General features: G+C 43.8%; 1 protein-coding gene across 1 annotated transcript; it reads right to left on the bottom strand.

Moving 5' to 3' along the window:
- Positions 1–257: 257 nt before the first annotated feature.
- Positions 258–12,800, bottom strand: LOC128638621 (gamma-crystallin 1-like). Its single transcript, XM_053690691.1, has 3 exons — positions 12,792–12,800; positions 10,772–11,014; positions 258–530 (listed from the first exon to the last, which is right to left on the bottom strand). The coding sequence occupies exons 1-3, from the start codon at positions 12,798–12,800 to the stop codon at positions 258–260; spliced, it is 525 nt and encodes a 174-aa protein (XP_053546666.1).
- Between the last annotated feature and the right edge of the window lie 4,407 nt (positions 12,801–17,207).

The raw sequence follows: 17,207 nt of genomic DNA, 5'->3' as shown, positions 1-17,207 counted from the left end.
CTTGTCATATACTATATACCTTTATAACATTTATATAATTTTTTTATTACAATTTTTTATACACTTTTTTAAGTTTACATACTTGTAAACAATTAATACACTCCAGCAGGTAAAGTGGATCATTGGGAACAAATTAAAGAGGAGAACATTTTTGAGTAAACTGTCCCTTTAATGTTCTTTTACATAAACAACAAGAGAAGAAAATTTATTCAGTTTCAATATATTTATTAATGATATGAGGTTATAAAATATATATTTTAATGAAACATGACTCGTCTGAAGGAACCAATTCTAGGATTCATAGCTCCCCAATCAGTGTATCTTCTGTACTCTTTGGGTCTCAGGTAGTACTGGCGCCCCCTGTAGTTAGGCTCTTCATAGAACACCCAGTGACCATCAAACACATTGCAGGAGTGGATGTCATGGTAACGGAATTGCTCATAGACTTGAGGACAATCTTCAGTGAACTCCATCATCTGACCTTTAAAGTCTTCTCTCTCATAGATCCTAATTCTAAATGGTCCACAGTGCTTAATTTAGAAAAGAAAAAAGTTATATATGTTTAGCCAAACACCTGATAAAGATACAGATTAAATATGTGTATTTGTTATACTCTTTGAGATGATTTATCTATAAATAGTTAATAGATTTTTTTTTTCTTTGCATTTTGAAAAATAGATTTTCCTGTCCTAATTAAAACTACATTTTGAGTTTATGACTGTGAAAAAAAATCTCTATCAACCAATAAATGTACTTATCAGCCAGGAAGCAGTTACTAAATTATTATCAGTGGTCTGTGCACAGCCGTTTCATAATGAAATGAAACCAATTAAATGCACCCTTAAAATGCAGATATATTTTGAACATGCTCAGTCACTTCTTTTTCATATGCATGACCATTGATTTTTTTTTAAAAAGAAGAAGAGAAGAGGCGCCAAATGGTGTGTATCGTTTGAACTACAGAAGGCCAAGCCCCCAAAAGAATCCTACTTACAAGATTTCCAGCACTTGAGAAGTGCCACATATGCCTTCTGAACGCCGACATGGGCTATAAAACTGTGCTACTTTGTATCTTAATATACACCTGAGGAAGCGGTCTTAGTAACTGGGATACCGATTGGATAACGGGCCAAAAGTTGCTCACGCATGCGCCCTTTGTCGGGGTAGACGCCGACATGGGCTATAAAACTGTGCTACTTTGTATCTTAATATACACCTGAGGAAGCGGTCTTAGTAACCGGGACATAGAGAGTCTATTATATCTACTGTCTGTAAATGCATGAACAATATCTGTTATCCAATCATAATAACATCGAAAAATACATCAAATAATGGGGCGCAATTTATTTTAATCCAAGTAATGCATAAATAGTATCATGTTGGCAATCACACGCATAATATATATATGTATATCTTTTAAACCCCAGAAATGGATTAAAAACAGTTAAGACACCTGGTATAGACTTATTATCGGCCAATTGGCTAAAATTAAGGCTGGACAAACCAAGCCCCCTGATAGTAACCTATCAACTTTTAGCCGGTTTTTCGAAGGACATAGAGAGTCTATTATATCTACTGTCTGTAAATGCATGAACAACTATCTGTTATCCAATCATAATAACATCGAAAAATACATCGAATAATGGGGCGCAATTTATTTTAGTCCAAGTAATGCATAAATAGTATCACTTTGGCAATCACACGCATAATATATATATGTATATCTTTTAAACCCCAGAAATGGATTAAAAACAGTTCAGACACCTGGTATAGACTTATTATCGGCCAATTGGCTAAAATTAAGGCTGGACAAACCAAGCCCCCTGATAGTAACCTATCAACTTTTAGCCGGTTTTTCGAAGGATACAGATTGGTATCACGCATGCGCCCTTTGTCGGGGTAGACGCCGACATGGGCTATAAAACTGTGCTACTTTGTATCTTAATATACACCTGAGGAAGCGGTCTTAGTAACCGGGAAACGCGTTGTGTTAAATTGTTTTTAATAAACATTTTTAATAAACATTTTTATATTATACTAGTAGCACGGCATTTTTGGTATTTAACTTATCTGCCATTTATGCACTGATATTTAAACGAATTTGAGGGTGAATCCTAAGGTGCTTTTTTGGAGCCATTGTGAACTGAACACTCTAGCCCAGAGGATTACCGTGAATACAGTGATCTGGACAGCTGGTAAGTGTCCAGGAGGTCTTTGTGGCACTTCTCAAGTGCCCCATATCTTGTGAGTACATTTCAATATTTGCGCTATTGATAGTGACCTCACTGATACACACTATTGTGGCACTTTTGTGTTTTTGTCTTGCACAGCATAATATTGAAGCATTATTGGTCTAATACAGCTAGCTGGACGGCTGCAAACAGTTCAGAAGGCATATGTGGCACTTCTCAAGTGCTGGAAATCTTGTAAGTAGGATTCTTTTGTTTTGGGGGCTTGGCCGTCTGTAGTTCAAACGATACACACCATTTGGCGCCTCTTCTCTTCTTCTTTTTAACAGAACCTGTGACTGCCAACATCGATCTGGAATGAGTTTGCTGCCTGGAGATCTGTGAAATATCTCTTAGAGTGTGGACTATCTTTGTTAAAACAAAATAGGAGATGGTCGTATTATTTTATTTTATTTTTTTCTTTTAATAACATCTATCAATTTATATCAATATATATAGATTGTCATGACGTATATATACTACACATTGCCTTGATATAAATCATAGTAATTTTTGAAGTATACACAGACATCACATTGTTGCAGTGCACATCACTTCAACACTAGCAACATTTTTATAGCTAGTATAGAGGGCACCTCTGATTTTATTTTGAATTTTTTCACTTATTGATTTTTTTTTTTTTTTTAAAGTCACTTCAATCATATCCTTCATATTGTTATCCATTTTGTGTTCATCTTATCAAATTGTATTAATAACTTAGATTAACAGAGGTGTAAATTCATAAATGGATTAATTATGTGAGAAATATTACATAGACACAAGCGAAATAGATGTTTTCTCATATATGCATATACAGTACATATATAGATATATCGATAGATATACAAATATACACATATATACATTTACAAGTATACACATATATAAATATTACAGGGAGTTTCTAGACTACAAAGGTAAACTGTGCTAAAACCACATAATTGAATGTCAAATTTTTTTTAATTTTTTTTTAAATTCTTAATTACTCAGAAAGTGCAGGGCAAATAGCCCGGAGCGTAGCTAAGGGTTAAGGCCTGGAGGAGTGAGTGCTGCTGTGTGTGTGTGTTAGTTACAATGTTGCATTGTGTTGGGAGGGGTTTAGTAACCTTATAAGAAGGATGTACAGGGATTTTACTTCCTCTTTGTTCCTGTGGACTCCCAGAAGATCTTTCAGCTTAGCAGTTTGCAGCATTTTCCAATGGAAGGCGAAGCTGGAGAATGGGAAGAAATGGAGTTAGAGGACGTGGATTGGGTCGCACCATCCCCATCTGGAACTGTCACGGTGGGTCTGGGCCATGGGGGGGGGGATAGCCCAGTGTTGTTCCCTTCTTCTGCACGGGAGAATTTAGAGGGGATGGTGGCCCCGGTCCGGCTTATCAGCCGGTCGGGTCGGAGTGTAGGCCCCCAGGGGAGGTAGGTCCTGAGGGGCGAGTAGGAGCGCTAGGTGGCTCGGTGTTAGGGCCTAGGGGGTCCCAGGGGAGCTCCAGTTTCGGCTCTGGGGGTCCCGGTAATACACCCGGGGGTTCCGGTGTCGGCCTCAGGCAGGGGCCTGTAGTGGCAGGGCCCAGCGAGGCTTTAGGGGGTGCGTGCACCTCTGGGGAGAGTGTCGTTGGCGCGGGTAGTGGGAGCAGTGCGGCCTTACCTTCGGCGGCAGTCCTCTCCGGGGAATCGGTGGCGGCGGCCCTCCTCCAGTCCTTGGCGTTGGTCCTCGCGGGGGCGTCGTCGGGTCCGGCAGTACTTCAGGCCCAGGCTTCGGCCTACAGCGCTGTACAGGCCTCCGGTTCGTCCCTCGTGGCATCTAAAATGGCCGCCGCGTCGACTTCCGGCGGCGTCGCGCGTCCTTACGTCACTTCCGGTGACGTCATTTCCGCTCGCAGCAGTCGCAATCTGGACAGCGCGCAGAGTGGATCGTTCCCCCCAGGCTCCGAAGGTAAGAAGGGAGCACCTCAGGGGGGGACGCCCGCTCTTGGGGGCAAGCCTGATGGGGCCCAGGAGGCTGGGGGGGCACACGGTGGGCCGGAAAGAGGGACAGAAATGCAGAGTCATGGGGCAACTGTGAATGTGGCACTCCGGGGGTGTCGCAGCAGGGTGTGCGCACAAGAGCCGCAGCTGGTCCCAGTAATAAGGGGGGGATGGCGACAGGGCACCCTCCTCGCGCTCGCGGCCTACGTCAGGAGGGGGCAAAGCTAAGGCGGTCCCCACACGCGCGGCGGCCCAAAGTAAAGGTAAGGCCCCCGCGGCCAAGACCGCAAATAAGGGGGCCATCCTAGCACACAGCTCAAGGGGCGATGCCGCAGTAGCGGAGCCTCCGGCACAAGGCCTGCAGGGTATAATGACACCCAGCAGGACCTCACCAGCACGTTCAGAGCAAATAGCCACAAGGGGGGCTGTCAAGAGGGGGCATGCTAGTATTAGCGTAGGCCCTGGGGAAGGTTTAGAGAGCCCCGGGAGGGGGCAGGTGAGACAGGCTAGGGGATCGAAGTCTCAGGGTCGGAGTAGGACCGTGAGATTTCAAGAGGATTCAGCTAGCGGGTTGGCCACCAGTACGGATGATGATGTGAGTGCGGCATGTGGTGTGAGTGACAGTGACCAGGAAGGTTATCTAGAATTTGAGGAAATGGGGGATAGGGAAGAGATGGCTGGCCCTTCCCGAGGTACTCCCCTCTTGGCTTCTATTTTGCAGGTACCCAAGACATCCTCATCCAGCAGGGACATGGCGACTCAGAGTTCAGGAGCTCTCGTGCCTAGAGGAGTCAGCAGTGCTTCTGGACAAGGCCAAGCCACATCGGGCGCTTCCTCTGGTGAGATGCAACTTGGTTTACCTAGGGGGTGGTGTAATTCTTCCAGCTCTAGTGGGTCAGGTTCGGGATCTGAGATAGATGGGTCCCTGGGCTTGCACACGAAAGGGCATAGGAGGATGTATAGAATGTTGAGGAAGATGAGTAAGGGCAATCACGGGGATGGCAATGCCAGTAGTGGGGCGCAGTCATCTCAACTCTTAGGGGTTGCTGGGGGATCACCACAGGCGGTGAACAGAAAGGCAGCAGTACACGGGGATACTTATTCATGCCAGGTACACAGTTTGCATGCACACCTTAAATCTAAAACTGTGAAACGTATCCAGGACGGTAAGTATGTAAATATGTTTGAGCTGTCTGCAGAGGCTTTTAAGTTTAAGGAGATGGCGGAGGATGGTACGGGGCCTAATAAATTTAGGCGGCCTGATACCCTTGAGGAGTGGCATCGGTGTTTCCGGGTCTACGCCACTTGCTACTTGGAGAGGTTTCCCGATCAGGGGACTGCCCTCTTTAAGTACGTTGACACCATCGACGCAATACACTGAAAGTTTGCCGATGGTGCTTGGAGAGACTATGATATGTTATATCGGAAAAAGAAAGTGGGCAACCCACTGCTTGATTTTGGTACGATGGATTTGCACCTCTGGGCGCATCTTGATGCGGAAAGGAGGTCGCAAGGGGGCGCCATAGCGGCATCGCCCAGGGGTAGGCAGACTTTGCGCTTTCGACGGAGACAAGGGTGTGTATGCTGCGATATCAGGACAAGGCGTGCGAGCGGGGCACATCGTGCACGTTCAAGCACATCTGTAAGTTCTGCAGTGGGCAACACCCCGGTGCTGATTGCTCCAAAAAGCGAGATACCCAAACTGATCGGTTTGGGGGCAAAGGAGGCGCTGGCACTAAGGGCGGATTCACCACTTAGGGTCCAGGTCATTTTTAGGTGGCTGCATAGGTACCCAGATAGGGCGGCTGCTCAGCTTTTGGATAGCGGGTTGCGTGAGGGCTTTGTGATCCCGGTAGTTGGCCGGGTGTTGGGAGCCCGTGACAAGAAAAACCTGATATCGGCTTCCCAATACCCCGAGGCAGTCAGGGAGAAGCTGGGCAAAGAAGTGGCCTTGGGTAGGGTTGCAGGCCCTTTTAGGGAACTGCCACTACCGGATTTAGTTGTCTCCCCGCTAGGGGTGGTCCCCAAGAAGGAGACAGGTAAGTTCAGGCTCATACAACACCTCTCTTATCCGAAAGGGCGGTCAGTAAACGACGCTATTCCGGAGGAATTGAGCTCGGTACGTTACCAGTCGTTTGACGACGCGCTGGCTCTGGTTAGAGAACGGGGCCTGGGAGCATTAATGGCGAAATTAGACATAGAATCCGCGTTTAGGCTTCTCCCGATTCACCCATCATCCTTCGGGCTGATGGGGTGTTGGTTTGAAGGGGTTTATTATGTCGACCGTTGTCTGCCCATGGGCTGTTCGATATCCTGCACGTACTTTGAAGCATTCAGTACTTTCCTACACTGGGCGGTGGTCTCGGTGGCTGGTAGTGATAGAGTTGCGCACTACTTGGATGACTTTCTCCTGGTAGGGGCGGCCAACTCGCAAGAATGTGCCTCGTTAATGAAAGTCATGAGGTTCATGATGGCCAGGTTTGGGGTTCCTCTGGCAGAGGATAAGACGGAGGGGCCGTGCACGTGCTTGACGTTCCTAGGCATCGAGATTGATTCGGTGGCTGGTGAATGTAGGTTGCCTAAGGAGAAGGTTGCCAAGATGTTGGCGGCTGTACGGGCCATGGTTGCAACACAGACATGTTCACTGCGGGAGCTGCAATCGCTCCTTGGTCTCCTTAACTTTGCGGGGAGAGGGTTTAGCAAGCGGCTTGAGTGGTGTTTGGGCGGAGGTAGGGCTCCGGCATCGCGCATTCGCATCACGAGGGACCTCGTGGCGGATTTGCAGGTCTGGGAGAGGTTTCTCCAGGACTTTAACGGCATCTGCATGTGGTGGGGGGATCCGATATCTAACCAAGCGCTACATCTGTTCACGGACGCTGCAGGAGCATCCGGGTATGGGGCTTATTTTGAAGGGGCTTGGAGTGCGGAGCCCTGGCCGACCGAGTGGGCGACCAGAGGGCTTACATGCAATCTTTGCTTTCTGGAATTGTTTCCTATACTGGTTGCGGTGGAATTGTGGGGTCACCTGTTTAGTAACAGGGTTGTGATTTTCTGGACGGATAATCTCAGCGTGGTGTTTGCGGTTAACAGGCTTTCTGCTTCATCGCCTGTGGTCGTGCATTATTTGCGACACCTGGTGTTGAGATGTTTGCAACTGAACATTGATTTTAGGGCCCGGCATGTGCCAGGGATGCAGAATATAGTTGCAGATGCACTGTCACGCTTCCAATGGGGGCATTTAGGGCTGCGGCGCCTGCCGCGGCTCCTAATGGTCTTTCTTGCCCTCTCTTTTTGTGGCAGATGGCGAAGGACTACAGCAACTGATCCCGTTGTTGCGGGCTTCGTTGGCACCCAGCACATGGTCGGCATACATAAGGTACTGGAGTGAATGGGTAGGTTTTTGCGACCTTCGTGAGTTTCTGTTGTGCTGGCTGGCGGAGCTGAGAGGTAAGCAAGCAACGAAGGGGGCGGTGGTAGCAAGGCTATCGGCTGTGGCGTTTTTCTGCAGGCTACACGCCTTTAAAGATGAGTCGCGATCCTTTCTCGTTAAACAGCTGTTGAGGGGCTGGGGCCGTCTAGAAGTTCCACGACGGGACACAAGGGAGCCCATTATGGCAGAACGGCTGGTAAAATTACTGGACGTGCTACCAGAAGTATGTTCCTCACCTTTCGAGGCTCACCTCTTCGGGGCGGCCTTTGGCTTGGCGTTTCACGGCGCATTAAGGGTGGGTGAGTTGGTGCCGCGAGCCAGGATGGCAGCCACAGGGGGGGTCATGCACAGCCACGTTTGGCTGGTGGATGACTCCGTGCTATTGTTCATTCCCAGGTCCAAAACCAGGAGGGCCGGGGAGCTTTGCTTTCCCTGCCGGGACAGCAGGGTGTTGCTTGTTGCCCCGTGCGACTAGTGTCATCTTACCTGGAGGTACGGCCAGGAGGCTCCTCCAGGCTTTTGATACATGCTAATGGAGACCCGCTGACCAGATACCAGTTTGGAAAGGTCCTGGATAGGGCAGCGCAGAAGGCTGGTCTAGACGGGTCTCGGATCGCCCCACACTCCTTTAGGGTGGGGGCAGCGACGACAGCAGCAGAGCTGGGTTGGTCCTCGGATCGGATCCGCTCATTGGGGCGGTGGAGGTCGCAGCGGTATAAGTCTTACGTTAGGCCGCTGTATGTTTGAGACCGGGGATCAAAGGTCATGCATGCAAGAGTTGGGGGGCTTGCGGGGGTGATACCAAAAGGTTATGGGCCAAGGTTGTGTGGATCTGGTCTACTGCAAGCGGGCTAACTCTTGTTTTCTTTGTTTTCAGAAATACGTCCAGGTCCTGTACGGGTGTGGATCGTCGGCCATTCATACGTGCACTGGGCCGCAATTAGAGCTGCAGCCATGCCAGGAGGACAGCAGCTAGGATTTCATTCGTCCAGGGCTGTGTTACGTTGGCTAGGGCGCAGAGGCTTTGTTTGGTCAGATCTGCCTGCATTGCTCCAGACTGCAGCGAAAAGGTGGGAGAAACTTCACATTCTGATAATTCATGCTGGCAGCAATGATGTGGGGGCCATTCCCACATTGGATCTAATCCGGGCAATGCAGTCAGACCTGAGGCAGTTCAAACTCTGGTTTCCAGGTGTGAGAATCGGGTGGTCGAATGTGATCCCTAGATTAAGATGGAGGCACATGGTGTGTCATAAGGCAGCTTTCCAGGTCAGGAAAAAGATCAATAGGGACCTGAGGAAGCAAGTAGTTGAACTCGAGGGTTTTGTGGTAGAGCACGGGAACATCTCGGCAGCCCATAAGGGTTTGTATAGGCAGGATGGGGTTCATTTAGAACTGGCAGGAGTAGATTTGTTCTTGCAGAACATCAGGCAGGAGTTACTCCTAAGAGTATAGGGTGGCGGCAAGAGTCAGGACCATTGTATATGCAGGTCAGTCTCTTGTGGCGGGTGGTCAGGATCACGGCTGCAGACTGGAAGGAGGTTTGAGTAATGGCCATTGCGGTCAGGGTGACGTCACAGGCTTGGTATGCTTGGGCGTGCTCGGGCTGATTATTGTTGGGCCGGAAAAACCCCTAATTATGAAAGCTGCGTGAGTATCTCCGCCTTGTGGTCTGCAGCGGTGTCCCTTGGCCATTTTCTAGAAGGGGTTATTCATAGTTAGATGTAGGCCCCGATTGCCACCACCCGTGGATAAGTTACCTGCCAGTTCCACGGCTGGTACCAATAAATGCGACCCACGGGTCTTTCACCCACAGAACTGTGTTGTGTTGTTATTTATTAGTTATTAAGTTATATTAAGTGTTAACTTAAGTTAAGTTATAAGCAGACACTCAGGAGATGTAGGGCATTTAATCCCTTAAGAAAGTGCAGGGCAAATAGCCCGGACCGTAGCTAAGGGTTAAGGCCTGGAGGAGTGAGTGCTGCTGTGTGTGTGTGTTAGTTACAATGTTGCATTGTGTTGGGAGGGGTTTACTAACCTTATAAGAAGGATGTACAGGGATTCTACTTCCTCTTTGTTCCTGTGGATTCCCAGAAGATCTTTCCCCACCCTCCCAGCCCTGTTATGCACTGTTGTTGAATTTGTTATGCACTGTTGTTTGTCTTGTTATCCACCTGGATGGATTTGTTATGCATTACGGATTGGCACTTGTAATCCATTATTAATTTGATGATAGGCATTACTGATTGGCACTGGTAATGCTCTAATGATTCAGTTAAAGAAATAACAGGCGGCAATCGGTTTGTCATTAGGTCTCTATTCGAGACTAGGTGTCTGAGGCCGGAAGAGGGTTACTCGAACTACTTCCCTAAGACCAAGGACGGTAATTTTGAACTCCCCAGTTATTGACATGCTGTTCGTCAAGTCAAGGCTGGACCTACAGGTTTGGAGTTAATAATGCTTGCACCCTACTCTGGCGGGTGGTCAGGATCACGGCTGCAGACTGGAAGGAGGTTTGAGTAATGGCCATTGCGGTCAGGGTGACGTCACAGGCTTGGTATGCTTGGGCGTGCTCGGGCTGATTATTGTTGGGCCGGAAAAACCCCTAATTATGAAAGCTGCGTGAGTATCTCCGCCTTGTGGTCTGCAGCGGTGTCCCTTGGCCATTTTCTAGAAGGGGTTATTCATAGTTAGATGTAGGCCCCGATTGCCGCCACCCGTGGATAAGTTACCTGCCAGTTGGTACCAATAAATGCGACCCACGGGTCTTTCACCCACAGAACTGTGTTGTGTTGTTATTTATTAGTTATTAAGTTATATTAAGTGTTAAGTTAAGTTAAGTTATAAGCAGACACTCAGGAGATGTAGGGCATTTAATCCCTTACTCTTTCAACCCTAGTTAGATCACTGGAATAAAAAAAGAAGAAAAGTGGCAACTTTGAAGGCTGTGAAGAATGCTACAAAAATAAAAAAAATTAACACTACCAAGTATACCCTAAAACTACTACTCGTAATCAGAATACTGCCTGTTACTGAAAAGGATCAAAAGTACTGTATACTTTTCAAAATACTATTATAATACTAAGCAAAATGCTATTTCATATGTCTGAATTGTAGAAAACACATCTAGCACATCATAACTAATTCATACTTGTGGAGTCAGACGGCAGGATCTGATGGAGTCATTGTAACCCATCCATTGCTGGAAATCAGGATATTCTCCTCTCCTGAGATAGTACTGGTGTCCCCTGTAATTTGGCTGTTCATAAAGAATCCAGTTGCCATTTTCTACCCGGATAGAGTTGCAGCGGCTAAAATATGAGCTCAGGTCTGAAGAATCCGAGTTGCACTCATAGGAGCGGCCCTGAAAGTTCTTGTCTTCGTAGAAGATGATCTAAAAAGAGAATAATACATTCAGTATGTTTACATTATTCTTCACTGCAAAAATGAATAATTGCAGTCAATGCACAGTTAAAAAAAAGTATGAAAATGGCAGCAACAGAGTAAGAGAACAATTTGACCCTAAGTAAGAATTAATATCTAATAAGTGCTCTATATCCCTCCTTACCTTAACCATTTTGATTGGTATTCTGAAGCAAGTGCTTGCTGCTGTCTATAGCAATGAGCACATCCCTTTTATACACCCTCTGCTGCTGATGTCTGCAAACATTTAATATAACACTGAGTCTCTTTCTGTCTACTATGAAAAATGTATAGTTCTATTGTTTTTTATGTGTGTGACTTTTACATGTGTTGCTCATTTTGTTTCCATATATTCTCTAAGACAATGGGTATTTAACAAAAAATGAAATGAAATGAGTGGTCAGCAAAGTCAATTGATTTGTTCTGTTTTAGTGTTCTTGTGTTTCAAATGGATATTATATTTTAACTGCCAGTATCTAAACAAATAAACAAAAACAAAGAAAATCTTACTTATTTAAGAACTTTCTTGAAGTTTAAAGCTCTGTTTTTTATTAATTGATTTATAGGGTAATGCTAAATTTATATTTTGATATTTAATTTTGTTAGTGAATAAATAATTTTTAATAACCCCCAAACAACAATTGTCAGATGCTAAAACAAGACAAAAAGTTTATTATAACCCTAATTACAAAATATCCGATTTAGTCTGGTTGTCTTCCAAGAATTTACACTTGCAAGTACCCTCAAGGAAACTTGCAAGCCAGTTCATAGGGCCATTCCCTATCATCCGGATACTTAGCCCTTCTAAAGTAACTCTTCAGTTACCTAAGCACTACACCATTCATCCAACATTCCATGTTTCCCTACTTTAAATTAAAGTTTTTTATTGAGGTTATAATAAAAGTTTCACAACATATTCATCCAGTAACAATGATAGCATAATTCCAAGAGATACATCCTTATAGCATAGACATAGTCATAAACCAAAGAAAAATGGGCAAGAGACAAATGAGACTACTAGAGTTAGTCATGTAAAACAGGGATGTCAGTAACGGAATCTATGTTTGTGCATAAAATAATGAGACCTCAGTTTTATATTTTATATATAGTAAATGTGGCCCACGCCTTACCGTGAGGAGAATTTTTAGGTTTGTTTATTCTAATAGGATTGCGGCAGGTGCGGGGCAGTATTAGTTTAGAAACTCTGAGACCAGGGTGGCCTAAAGAAGGGAAAAAAGAATTCAGCGGACAAGAGCCGCTCGTATTAGAAGAGGAAGGGGATAGGAGGGAATGAGGGGCGGAGCTATCTAGGATACCAGGTTAATTATGTGAATGGGGCTCTTGGAGAACTTATTATACAGTGACAAATCTACAAGTAACGTCATGTATAGAGGAAATATTAGTATACCTAGAGGGTGACGTTGAACTATTATAGGCACAATCTATAGTAGCAAACAGAAAGTAGAGACAGATACTCGCTCACATTACCACAAAACAAAACCATTTCTTAGTATTAGCTTACTAGTTAATGTAACATATACAGGAACCTCAGTTTATAAAACACATATCATACGTTGCAAACAAGCATTATAGCTGTAATTGTCAAAAAGGGTAACCAGTCAGGTTTATCTGCTTCCTTATATATTAGAGGGAGGCTAGGCTGGTGAAAGAGACATAGGAAATAAAACGTTTGTAAATAAACTGTTCTCTTGTATCTAAAGTTATAACTGTTCTGTCTCCCATAGGACCCTTGACATATCTTAGATGAGGTGTTCCAAGCCTATATACTGTACTTTCATATTAACCCCAGCTTGAATAATATGTGTCTATATGAGTAGTTGCAAGTTATAACAGAATATGAGGGTATATGTGTGTATAGATCTTAAACTTACGGAGATCAGAGGCATAAAACCCAGAACCAGCAGCATATCCACAGAGAGCAGTGTTAGTTTAATTCTTATGGTATAGGGAGCCTGGTAAAAAGTTTAAATGTTTTAGGTTATGGATATGGTGGTACCATCTCTGGTGTAGCTCAGTGAGTAGAGGATTATCTTAAGTAGCCTTGTTAATTTTAACTAAGTTAATAATGTAAATTTTTATACTAAATGGAGTGGTAATTGTCATGAGGGAGTAAACAACTCTGCGACCTTAACAACAAAAATACAATATAATATAACACTACACCCCCAACAAATTGTAATCATGTAGGGGACATTGTATAGGAAAAGGAACAGCCCTAGCAGATATGAGGATGAATGAGTAACTAAACATGGAGCGTGCTGCATTAAACCAAGTACTATACATGAACAAATGTCATTTAGTTAGAAGAGTGTCAGCAGTAGTTAGTTTGGTTAGGGCAAGATAGCTATTTCTTAATATATACAAAACCATCCCTAACCTAACCTTTGTATTCCAAGACAGAGAGCATGCTAAAATAACATACAATATTAGGTTAATTGTAAATGTACCACAAATAACATGAAGATATCAACCATGTCCATAAAACAAAGTATAGTCTCCTAGTTCTTAGGCTAGTGGCTCATCATTTGGAGAACTATCTATGGAAAGATGGAGCTCTGGTAAAGTCCAACAGTGAGGGCAATATGGTTGAGTGATTGAAATAAACCTGACTGATATTTGGACAAGTCCTGTCTGGGGATCAAGGGTAGTTTACCCCACTCCTAATTTCATAAAATCTCGATTGGGCTTACAGTCAATGTTTCCCAGGAATTGGTGCAGCTGTTTGTAATACCTAAGGTGATGCGGTATCAGTTCTGAAGTTGTCAGGATCTCAAAGGCCCAAAGTGTGAGACTGTTGGCAAGGGTTATAATGTCTTCTGTTATAAGCACAGGCAGGGGCATGTGAAGTATCACTAGGCTATGACTCCCCTGTACGCTACTGTGCCATAAAGAGCAAGTTTTGTAGTTAGCCGATTCCTATTCTGCTAATGTATCTGTGGTAGAGCTCCATCTGCAAGCTGATCCCGGGCTCCATGTGACAGTTTAAAGGCCGTTTAGAATCAAGTATATTAATGACCATAGAGAGTCACTCCACAGGGACAGAGCATGCTTTCTGCATAAAGTGTAAGGCCGGGGCTAGCGTGGTTAGTGATCCCCTCCCAGGCTCAACACATACCGTGGTATTTAGATCTTTGCTCCCAAGAGGCATGGAGCCTGTCTTTTTCTTAATATAGCGAGGAGTTGTGGTTATGCGATCCATGCGGTCAGCCGATTCCCTTATAGTAAGGCACTTCATACCCTGAACTCGGGCTATTATTGAGTGAGTCAGAGATAACCCCTTATCTAAGCGAGTGGTTTTCTCAGGGGTAGCAGCGGTCTCAGAGGTTTCCGGTATGATACGCTGTGCATCCGATGCTGTGACATACTGGATATTAGTGCTCTCAGAGTTGTTGGATTGTTCAAGGGAATCTCTCTCCGGCTCATTCAGCTCTGCCTGCAGGGTGGTCATAAGTATCTGGAAATGTTGCTTGATATCGTAAGAATGACGATCTAGTGTGTGCAGCATCTTACATTCCCAGAGTGCTATGGGATCCATTGTAGTAGGGCAAGATGTTATAAAATCCTCTAGAACAACAGTGTAGTCCGTGAGCTGTAAGAAATGTGAGCTCCACGTGTCTCGCAATATGGCCGCTCCGTATACAGAATCTGTGTGAGCTGTGAGTATTAGAAAAAAGTGCCGACTTATCTCTTCCAAACTGCTCTGCCTCTTTGGGCCCCTCTAAGGGGGTCTATGGGTTATTAGCCACAATTTTATCTAATTTTGGGCAAAGCTGAGCGGTCTGATAATTAGTTAAAGATGATGTTTGAGCAGAGCTCTCTTCTTATGCGACCGCTCAGATTCCAGGCTTGCTCCGCCCCCCCCATGTTTCCCTACTTTAACCTTACGTAAAATCAAAATCCACGAAGAATACAACCTCAAGGACCTCCAATTTCTGTAAACAATCATGACGAATACGAGGTGAAGCGCATATTAAATTTGCGGAAGAGATTTGGAAAACTTCAGTACTTAAAGGGACAGTATACACTCATTTTCATATAACTGCATGTAATAGACACTACTATAAAGAATAAGATGCACAGATACTGTTATAAAAATCCAGTATACAATGGTTTAAAAACGTACTTAGAAGCTTTCAGTTTAGCTCTGTTGAAAAGGTAGTTGGAAAGCCCACTGCAAGTGGGAAATAAGACACTCCCCCCCCCCTTCTTTTGCACATGAAAAGACCCTTTACACAAACAGGAGCAAGCTGGAGAAGGTAGCTGACGGTATTCAAATAAAACTTTGGGGCTTGGTTAGGAGTCTGAAAATCAGAGCAATGTTATTTAAAAATAAGCAAAATTATACATTACTTTGGGGCAATGCCCCGCAAAAGCTCTTTTAAGGGCTGGTAAAAGAGCTGATTACTTTGTAATTTAGTATAGGGTAGGGTATTTTATTATTTTGGGGGGCTTTTTTATTTTATTAGGGGGCTTAGATTAGGTGTAATTAGTTTAAACTTCTTGTAATATTTTTTTTATTTTCTGTAATTTAGTGTTTGTTTTTTTTGTATTATAGATTAGTTTATTTAATTGTATTTTAGCTAATTGTAGGTAATTTATTTAATTAATTTATTGATAGTGTAGTGTTAGGTGTATTTGTAACTTAGGTTAGGATTTATTTTACAGGTATGTTCTGTAATTTAGTATTTGTTTGTTTTCTTATATAGTTTAGTTTATTTAATTGTATTTTATTTTAGATCATTGTAGGTAATTTATTTAATTCATTTATTGATAGTGTAGTGTTAGGATTTATTTTACAGGTAATTTTGTAATTATTTTAACTAGGTAGCTATTAAATAGTTATTAACTATTTAATAGCTATTGTACCTAGTTAAAATAAATACAAAGTTGCCTGTAAAATAAATATAAATCCTAAAATAGATATATTAGGGTTTATTTTCTAGGTAAGTATTTAGTTTTAAATAGGAATAATTTATTTAATTATAGTAAATATATTTCGATTTATTTAAATTATATTTAAGTTCGGGGGGTGTTAGGGTTAGACTTAGGTTTAGGGGTTAATAACTTTATTATAGTAGCGTCAACGTTGGGGGCAGGAGATTAGGGGTTAATAATTGTAGGTAGGTGGCGGCGATGTTAGGGAGGGCAGATTAGGGGTTAATAAAATTTATTATAGTGTTTGCGAGGCGGGAGTGCGGTGGTTTAGGGGTTAATACATTTATTATAGTGGCGGTGTTGTCCGGTCAGCAGATTAGGGGTTAATAAGTGTAGGTAGGTGGTGGCAACATTGGGGGGGACAGATTAGGGGTTAATAAATATAATGTAGGTGTCAGCGATGTTAGGGACAGCAGATTAGGGGTTCATAGGGATAATGTAGGTGGCGGCGTTGTCCGGAGCTGCAGATTAGGGGTTAATAATAAAATGCAGGTGTCAGCGATAGCGGGGGCGGCAGATTAGGGGTTAATAAGTGTAAGCTTAGGGGTGTTTAGACTCTGGGTTCATGTTAGGGTGTTAGGTGTAGACTTAGTAAGTGTTTCCCCATAGGAAACAATGGGGCTGCGTTAAGAGCTGAACGCTGCTTTTTTGCAGGTGTGCGTTTTTCCAGCTTACCGCTACCATAAGCAACGCTGGTATTGAGGGTTGAAGTGGAGCTAAATTTGGCTCAACGCTCACTTTTCTGAGGCTAACGCAGCCATTCAGAAAACTCATAATACCAGCGTTGGCTTAAGGGTGCACTGGAAAAAAATGGAGAGTTAGAGCCGCAGGTTTTTACCGACAAAACTCTAAATCTAGGCGTTTGTTTGTTGACATTCATACTTTGCATGAATTGACAGATACTTTTGCAGCTCCCTTACTAGTGATCTACACCCAAGGCCAAAGTGTGTCCCAGAATGCAAAACACAAGAAGAAAAAGTAGAACTGTGAATGCACAGTGCAAAGTAAACTTGCACATGTAAGTACATAAAATGACAAAATATAGCATTTAGATCAGTCCTATATGTTAACCATCTACAGGTATCTCAGTTTCATGTGGTCTGAATCACATTTTCAGTAGAACTATGTAATTACACCAAACAGTCACTAGCACCACCCATCTGGTCTTCAGGAGTTATATTTTTGGGGTCCAAAATAACAATAAACTG

Source organism: Bombina bombina, chromosome 1 (genome assembly GCF_027579735.1).
Source record: "Bombina bombina isolate aBomBom1 chromosome 1, aBomBom1.pri, whole genome shotgun sequence".
Taxonomy (NCBI): domain Eukaryota; kingdom Metazoa; phylum Chordata; class Amphibia; order Anura; family Bombinatoridae; genus Bombina; species Bombina bombina.
The sequence above is the reverse complement of the archived record's forward strand: the minus strand, read 5'-3'. Positions and strand labels throughout refer to the sequence as shown.